This window comes from Rhinolophus sinicus, chromosome 16 (genome assembly GCF_057876585.1).
Source record: "Rhinolophus sinicus isolate RSI-liver-muscle chromosome 16, RSI-T2T, whole genome shotgun sequence".
In the NCBI taxonomy this organism is placed as follows: Eukaryota; Metazoa; Chordata; class Mammalia; order Chiroptera; family Rhinolophidae; genus Rhinolophus; species Rhinolophus sinicus.
Genome location: NC_142516.1, coordinates 84,552,655 through 84,561,623, shown reverse-complemented (window position 1 = coordinate 84,561,623; position 8,969 = coordinate 84,552,655). Strand labels below are relative to the sequence as shown.

General features: G+C 43.6%; 1 protein-coding gene across 1 annotated transcript; it reads left to right on the top strand.

The window, feature by feature from the left end:
* The first annotated feature begins 433 nt into the window (after window positions 1–433).
* On the top strand, window positions 434–8,699 carry LOC109439085 (endogenous retrovirus group K member 25 Env polyprotein-like). The gene is made up of 2 exons (XM_088792947.1): window positions 434–972; window positions 6,469–8,699. Exon 2 carries the CDS (start codon window positions 6,470–6,472, stop codon window positions 7,799–7,801), a length of 1,332 nt encoding a protein of 443 aa, XP_088649073.1. The 5' UTR covers window positions 434–972; window position 6,469; the 3' UTR covers window positions 7,802–8,699.
* Window positions 8,700–8,969: the final 270 nt, after the last annotated feature.

Genomic DNA, 8,969 nt, shown 5'->3' with positions numbered 1-8,969 from the left:
CTGACCCTGACCTTGACCCTGACTCTAAACATAACCCTAAGCCTATCCCTAAACCTAAACCTACCCTAACCTAACCCGAACCCTAACCCTAACCCTAACCCTAAACCTAACCGTAACCCTAACCCTAACCCTATCCCTAACCCTAACACTAACTCAAACCCTAACCCTAACATTACCCTAACCCTAACCCTAAACCCTAATCCTAACCCTAACCCTAAGCCTACCCCTATCCCTAAACCCTAAACACTAACCCTAACGTAAGACTAACACTAAAACTAACACTAAACCTAACCCTAACCCTAATCTTAAACATAAACGCTAACCCTAACCCTAACTCTAACCCTAACGTTAACCTAAACTTAATCCTAACCCTAACCCTAACCCTAACCTAACCCTAACTCTAACTCTAACCCTAAACCATAACCATAACCTGTGGGGAGCCATGGTTAAAGCTAATTGCAAGCCTTAATGGCTCTGCTAATGCATAACCGGTTTGTGCTCCTGAGGCATTGTCTTTGCCTGCACCTGGAGGGTGCTTACGAACTGCTAAGGTATGAAGTGGGAACAACCAGTTTCAAGACATAGTGATGCTAATCAGGGTAATTGATGGATTCTGTCATGGGACAATCGTTTTGGGGAGTTTCAGTGATTAAGTAAGTTTCTGTGAAAAAGTTAAAAAATCAACTGTTAATGATGTAATGCATTTTTGTGATTGTGAGCTTGCACGTACTCAAAAGGTATAAATTCAGCAGAGAAAATAAACCTGGTGCTTCAGGACCACTGAAGACCGGCCGCATTAGCATATGTGTGAGTGCCTTTTTTCATTCCCACTCCCCTTGTCAGGAACTGTTCGACTCGTGGCGGCTGGCTCGCCACAAGTGGCGCCCGAACAGGGACCTGAATATAGGGGTAATAGTGAGGAACACCGCGTGGGAAGGGCCCGGCTCATTGGAGCTTATCAGTAGATGCGTGGTGAGTACGGCACTGTCCCCTCGGTCGAATGAGTGTGTGAGTGAGTGATAGCTCCACGACTTTGTGTTACGGAGCTTTATTGGGCCCCAATCTGCGGTTCCGGTTCTGTCATACGGCATAACGGCGACTGGGCTTTACAACCTACCTGTCCGGGGAATTATACCGGAGCGCCTCTAGCTAAGACAGATTTAGCCCCGCAAGGGACACGGCCAGACGGGCACCTGGGTGATTTCTGTGTGAAAGAAGGACCGAGTCAGGGAAAAGGGATGGGTCTCGCAACCAGCAAGGACCTGTATGTTAGAGGACTTAGGAAGTTGCTTGCCGCTCGCGGTAGTCGTGTAAGCCGAGAGCAGTTAGATAAATTCATAGACTTTATAAAAGAAGTCTGTCCGTGGTTTCCTGAGGAAGGAACAGTCAGCTTGAAAATCTGGCAGAAAGTGGGAGAACAATTAAAGGATTTTTACACTGTCCACGGGCCTCAGCAGGTTCCGATTGAAACATTTGGACTGTGGACTTTGATCCGGGACTGTATGAACCTTAAAAATGAGGAATGTAAATTAGAGAAAGTAAAACAAGCCGGCGATGAGGAGGGAGGAGGCGCAAAGTTTTTAGAAGGAGTTCTTAAGGTTAACAAAGAGCCGGTTGCTCAAGAGTTTCCAGACGACATATGGGAAGATTTGAGCCCTAAAGATCAGGAAAAATTAGAGGATGAGGCTGCCAAGTATGATAGGGAGAAATATCCCCCTGTTGTGGCTATGGCCCAAGAAGAGGGACCGACATCTGATGCTCTTCTTACACTGTCAGAACAGATTAAAAAGATTCAGGGACAATTAATAGAACTAAAGGTTTCAAAAAATGAGAAAAACGGTCCTCGAGGCTCACAAGTCTCTTGTAGAGATCCCTAAAATCCGGGGGGAAGGGATCCTCCATTTGATCCTTCAGCACCGCCCCCCGATGAGACTGGAATGAGGGACCCTCCATTACAGCCTCCTGTCTGGGATATGCCCACACAGCCTCCACCGGGTTATGTTAAACCGGGATCTGATTCCTTTGATGTAAAATCGCCGCTCCAAATGGCTTGTGAACAAGCCCACAAGCAAGGGGAATCTACAGAGCAGTTTGGTGTATATCCTATTATTGAAAGGTATGATCAGGCAGGGCGTAGGGTTAGGGATTGGACGCCTTTCCAGTGGAAGCAGATAAAAGAATTGAAAGAGGCTTGTGTGCAGTATGGACCTATTGCCCCTTTCACCCTGGCAATTTTGGATATTCTGGCTATTGAAGCCATCCCTCCAGAGGATTGGAAGCTTCTTGCTCATGCTTGCCTTTCGGGAGGCGATTATCTCTTATGGAGATCTGAGTTTTATGAAAACTGCAAAAAGAAAGCTCATCAGAACAATTTAAGGCGAGTTCCCATCACTTTTGAGATGTTGGCCGGTGAAGGCATTTATACTGAAATAAGAAACCAAATGGGCTTTGCAGTGGGAGCTTATGCTCAGACTTCTTCCGCTGCAAAGAAAGCCTGGCGTATGCTGCCAGACACTTCCCGTAAAGAGGAGCATGTATCTCAGATAAGACAGAGACCTGACGAGCCCTTCCAAGATTTTGTGTCCCGCCTTACCACTGCGGCTGGACGGATTTTTGGGGCGTCAATGGCTACCCAGTCCTTTATAACGCAGCTTGCCTATGAAAATGCCAATTCGGCATGTCAAGCCGTTATCAGGCCAATTAGAAAGAAAGGAGATTTATCTGAATACCTTCGCCTGTGTACTGATGTGGGGCCCTCTTTTACCCAGGGAATAGCGATAGCAGCTGCTCTTCAGGGAAAGCCTATGAGGGAAGTGCTAAATCAACAGGCAAGACTTCATACAGGAAATCGTACTGGAGCATGTTTTAGTTGCGGGAAAAGGGGACATCGAGCAGCCCAATGCCCAGACAAGGGAGAAACTGAAAATACAGCTGCTCCTGCTAGAAAACCTCCAGATGTCTGCCCTAAATGCAGAAGAGGAAAACATTGGGCTAATGAGTGTAAATCTAGGACAGATAAAGATGAAAAACTGATTCAGGGAAACTGGGTGAGGGGCCAGCCCCAGGCCCCGAATCAGCAATGTTATGGGGCTCTGCAGGTTCCCGAGCAGAAAGGGAACGAACCTCAAAAAAGAAATACATCACAGATTTATTCCGGGCCACCTCAGGCAGCGCAGGATTGGACTTGTGTTCCACCGCCGACATCGTATTAACTCCTGAAATGAAAATGCAAGCCCTACCCACAGGGGTTTTTGGGCCGCTGCCGCCAAAAACCGTTGGGCTTCTATTAGGGAGAAGTAGCACAACCATGAAGGGAATTCAAGTTTCCCCGGGAGTTATTGATGAGGATTTTACCGGAGAAATTAAGATTATGGTTCATTCACCCCTGACTATTTCCAATATTCCCTCTGGAACTCGGATTGCTCAATTAATAATTTTGCCTAGGATGAAAATAGGAAAAAATAGACAAGACCAAAAACGAAAAGATCGAGGCTTTGGTTCCTCGGATGTATATTGGGTTCAAGAGATAAAAAAAGATCGACCTGTTTTACAGCTTAAGATTGCTGGGAAAGATTTTCAAGGGCTTTTAGATACTGGAGCCGATGTGTCTTGCATATCTGCGCAACATTGGCCATCTAATTGGCCGATGCAAAGTACGAGTACAAGCCTGCAAGGTATCGGTCAGTCTCACGCCCCACAGCAAAGTAGTAATTTGTTATCATGGCAGGATGATGATGGTCATCAAGGAACATTTCAGCCTTATATTATTCCCGGTTTGCCGGTAAATTTGTGGGGACGTGATATTATGAGCAATATGGGAGTTTATCTTTACAGCCCGAGTGTTCAAGTTACTCAGCAGATGTTTGATCAGGGGCTTCTTCCCGGGAAAGGCTTAGGGAGCGCAGGACAAGGACGTCAGGAACCTATATCGCCCAATCCCAATTTACAGAGGACAGGTTTGGGGTATTTTCCCCAGGGGTCATAGATTTACCTGTACTCCACCAAAAAACAGCAGAGGCAATAACTTGAAAATCTGATACGCCTGTGTGGATAGATCAATGGCCCCTTACTAAAGAAAAAATCTTGGCCGCTCAAGCGCTAGTACAGGAGCAGCTTGAACAAGGCAACATAACTGAATCAACCTCTCCTTAAAATTCACCCATTTTTGTAATTAAGAAAAAATCAGAAAAATGGAGATTGTTGCAGGATTTAAGAAAAGTGAATGAAACTATGGAAGTTATGGGGGCTTTGCAACCAGGATTACCTCATCCCTCTGCCATACCAAAAGACACTTATAAAATAGTCTTGGATTTGAAGGATTGTTTTTATACTATTCCCCTTCATCCGCAAGATTGCAAGAGATTTGCTTTTAGTGTCCCTAGTCCAAATTTTCAAGAGCCAATGAGGAGATATCAGTGGCGGGTTCTTCCCCAGGGTATGGCAAACAGCCCTACCTTGTGTCAGAAGTTTGTTAGTGAAGCAATTGATAACACCAGACAACAATTTCCTTCTGTGTATATCATTCATTATATGGATGACATCCTGTTGGCTTGTAAGAAAGAAGAAATGTTATTAGCCTGCTTTATAAATATGAAGAAGAACCTTCTGGCTTCAGGTCTTATTATTGCACCTGAGAAAGTACAGAGAAGTGAGCCTTACTCTTACTTGGGATTTCAGTTATTTGCTCAACATTTTTCCCCTCAAAAGATAAAACTCAAAAAAGATCATCTTAAGTCTCTTAATGATTTTCAAAAGCTGTTGGGAGATATTAATTGGCTGCGTCCTTCTTTGGGACTAACTACTGGAGATCTTAAACCATTGTTTAAAATTTTAAAAGGGGATTCTGATCCAACCTCTCCCAGGTCTCTTACTGAGCCTGCACGAAAAGCGCTCCTTAAAGTAGAGAAAGCTATTCAGGAACAACATGTTTCCTTCCTTGATTATGATAAATCTTTGGATGTGTATGTATTAAGTACTAAGCATACACCCACCGCAGTTTTGTGGCAACAAGGGCCACTTAGATGGATACATCTTCCTGTGACTGCTCAGAAAAATCTTACTCCTTATTATAAATTTGTGGCTAGTTTAATTCAAAAAAGTCGCTTAGAAGCTAGAAAATATTATGAAAAAGAGCCAGATTCTATTGTTGTTCCCTTTACAAAAATCCAAATTCAAGGTTTGATGCAGTTTACTGATAGCTTTCCTGTTGCATTGGCTGGTTTTACAGAAACATTGGACAATCATTATCCCAAGCATAAATTGCTTCAATTTTTTCAGCATCATGCTCCTATTTTTCCTTCGGTTGTGTCACATGCTCCTCTTCCTGCTGTACTTAATATTTTTACTGATGGATCTAGTAATGGTGTAGCTGTCTATGCACTCAATGATAAGGTCATCAAAAGAGTGCAGACACCTCCAGCCTCAGCTCAAATAGTTGAGCTTCGAGCAGTTCATATGGTATTGCTTGACTTTGCTTCCCAGTCATTTAATTTATTTTCTGACAGCCATTATGTAGTTCGTGCTATCCAAAATTTAAAAACAGTACCCTTTATTAGTACCAGCAATCCTGTTATTCAGGATCTATTTCTTCAGATACAGCAGGCCATTCAGCTGCGCTGTAAAAAATTTTACATTGGCCATATTAGAGCTCATTCTAATCTTCCTGGCCCTTTGGCCTCAGGAAATCAAATTGCAGACTCTGCTACTCAGCTTGTTGCCTTAACTCGAGTAGAGAAAGCACAAAAGGCTCATAGCCTCCACCATCTAAATAGTCAGAGCCTAAGATTGCAGTATAAAATAACCAGAAAAACAGCACGTCAAATAGTAAAACAGTGTCCAGATTGTTCACATCTTCTGCCTGTGCCTCATTATGGAGTTAACCCCCGAGGCTTACGTCCTAATGATCTATGGCAAATGGATGTAACTCATATACCTAAATTTGAAAAGTTAAAATATGTTCATGTCTCCATCGATACGTTCTCTGGATATGTTGCGGCTTCCGTCCAAGCAGGAGAAGCCACATCGCATGTAATTAGACATTGCCTTGCTGCATTTGCCATGATTGGAACTCCTAAAAAACTTAAAACAGACAATGGCACATGTTATACCAGCAAAAAATTTGCTCTATTTTGCCAGCAATTTTCGATCGATCATGTTACTGGCATTCCTTACAATCCCCAAGGACAAGGGATTGTGGAACGTACTCATAAAACATTAAAACTCACTTTACAAAAAATAAAAAAGGGGGAGCTATACCCCCTGACACCTCATAATTATTTGTCTCATTCTCTCTTTATTCAAAATTTTTTGACTTTGGATGCCCATGGTAAGAGTGCTGCAGAGCGCTTTTGGCATCCTTCTACAGCCCCTCAGGCTTTGGTTAAATGGAAAGACCCACTTATGGGCTCCTGGCATGGCCCAGACCCAGTCCTCGTATGGGGCCGAGGACATGTTTGTGTTTTTCCACAGGATGCAGAAGGCCCTCGGTGGCTGCCAGAAAGATTGGTGCGACATGTGGACCCTCAGCCCATTGATGATGTTGCTGATGCTTTGCCAAGTGACAGCGGAACCTGACCAGACGTATTGGGCCTATGTGCCCGATCCACCTATTCTTCATCCTGCTATCTGGGAAGGTCCGGAAATTCCAGTATATGTCAATGATACTCATGCCTTAGGATTGCCTTCTAATGGACATATGAGACAGCATTTGGAAAAAAATTTCACTTACAATGGCATAGGTCTGGGATTGCCTATTTGTATTGCAAAAAATAGCTCCATGACTGGGTGTTTGCGTAGTTCCCCTGTCACTATGCATATTGAGGATTCTTTAATTGGATGGACTGTTCGTCTTAACATGCTAGGCGACTGGTCCGGGGGACGCAAAGTAAAACTGCCCATCCCTCCATCACGTCCATCTTGTCCTAAACAGTTAAAATTAAATGTTGAGACTGTTCCATGGAGAGCTTGCCCTGGCAGTGATCCTGTTCGTTATGACATCCCTGGAACAGGCAGATATATCATTGACTGGTCAAAAAACAACCGGTCCGGACGGACCCGTGAATTGATTTCTGGACTATGGACTTCTGATACGCAGTATCAGCAAAATTCATTATGGAGACTTTTGGGAGCAATGGATAAAGTTGAAACCTGGCTCTCCCTGCCTATGAAGATTTTGGAAGATGGAACTGAAAGTTGGGATACTGTTACTAAATCTGTTAATATATCTGCTTGTGTTCCCTCCCCTTATGCTTTATTGATGGGAAATATTAGTGTACATTTTGTGGGAGGTCAATTCAATGTGTCTTGTAATAATTGTATTCTGACTAATTGTGTTTCCTGGGTACCCTCGGGAACCCAAGTTATGATTTTAAAGCAGCCCTCGTTTGTAATGCTTCCTGTTAACATTTCTGGACCCTGGTATGCTAAAAGAAGTTTACAGATTTTTAAAGAAATTGAGTATGCCTTGAGTAGACAAAAACGGTTTATTGGACTTCTAATTGCAGGAATTATGGCTTTGGTTACAATAATTGCCACTGCAGCTACAGCGGCTGTTGCTCTTTCCCAAACCATCCAAAATGCTCAGTATGTAAATACCCTTTCTAAGAATGTTTCTTTAGCCTTGGGAACCCAAGAGGCTATTGATGAGAAATTGGAGCAAAAGGTGAATGCCCTTTATGATACCGTTCAGTATATGGGGGATGTTATTCAGGGTATGAAGGTCAAATCTCATCTAGAGTGTCATCCAGAATATCATTGGATTTGTGTTACCTCCAAAGAATATAATAATAGTCAGTATGATTGAAATCGAGTTCGTCTGCATCTTCAGGGTATTTGGCATAACGCTAATTTATCTCTGGATATGTTTAGACTTCATGATGAGATTCAGAGTTTGAGAGAAGCTGAGCCTTTGAAATTCGATGCTGCTCAGGCTGCCTCTAATTTTGTTACTGTTTTGAAGAATGCTTTTCCTTCTTTGCCTACAATTACCCATTCGATTACATTATTTCTCACTTTGGGTATTTGTATTTGCTTGGCTCTGTGTCTGTTCCCACTCCTTGTTAAGTGTTTTGTTAATGGCATGTTAGACATGCGTACTGATATTCATCATCTAAAGCTCAAGACAAAGCCTTAGCAGTTCCTCCCCTGAGCATTCCGAGGGACGGGTCAGCCAAAGACGGGCAAGTACTTGGGCACCACTTCAGAAGGGCCACGTTTAGGCCCTTAAGTGAAAAATCTTCTGAAGTTGGCTTCCCGGGGCACCTAAGTCAGGCGCCGTCTCCTCGCCATTCCGGCTGGATGGAAATTGCTCTCAATAAATAAAAAAGGGGGAGATGTGGGGAGCCATGGTTAAAGCTAATTGCAAGCCTTAATGGCTCTGCTAATGCATAACCGGTTTGTGCTCCTGAGGCATTGTCTTTGCCTGCACCTGGAGGGTGCTTACGAACTGCTAAGGTATGAAGTGGGAACAACCAGTTTCAAGACATAGTGATGCTAATCAGGGTAATTGATGGATTCTGTCATGGGACAATCGTTTTGGGGAGTTTCAGTGATTAAGTAAGTTTCTGTGAAAAAGTTAAAAAATCAACTGTTAATGATGTAATGCATTTTTGTGATTGTGAGCTTGCACGTACTCAAAAGGTATAAATTCAGCAGAGAAAATAAACCTGGTGCTTCAGGACCACTGAAGACCGGCCGCATTAGCATATGTGTGAGTGCCTTTTTTCATTCCCACTCCCCTTGTCAGGAACTGTTCGACTCGTGGCGGCTGGCTCGCCACAATAACCTTAACCCTAACCCTGACCCTGATCCTGACCCTGAACTTTTCCCTGACCCTAAACCTAACCCTAAGCCTAACCCAACCCTAAACCTAACCTTAACCCAAACCCTAACCCTAACCCTAACCCTAACCCTAACCCTAACCTAAACCTAACCCAAACCCTAAGCCTAACCCTAAGCCTAACCCTTACATA

Excerpts from the sequence above, each read along its gene's own strand:
- LOC109439085 (XM_088792947.1), top strand. The coding sequence starts at position 6,470 with ATGCAGAAGGCCCTCGGTGGCTGCCAGAAAGATTGGTGCGACATGTGG.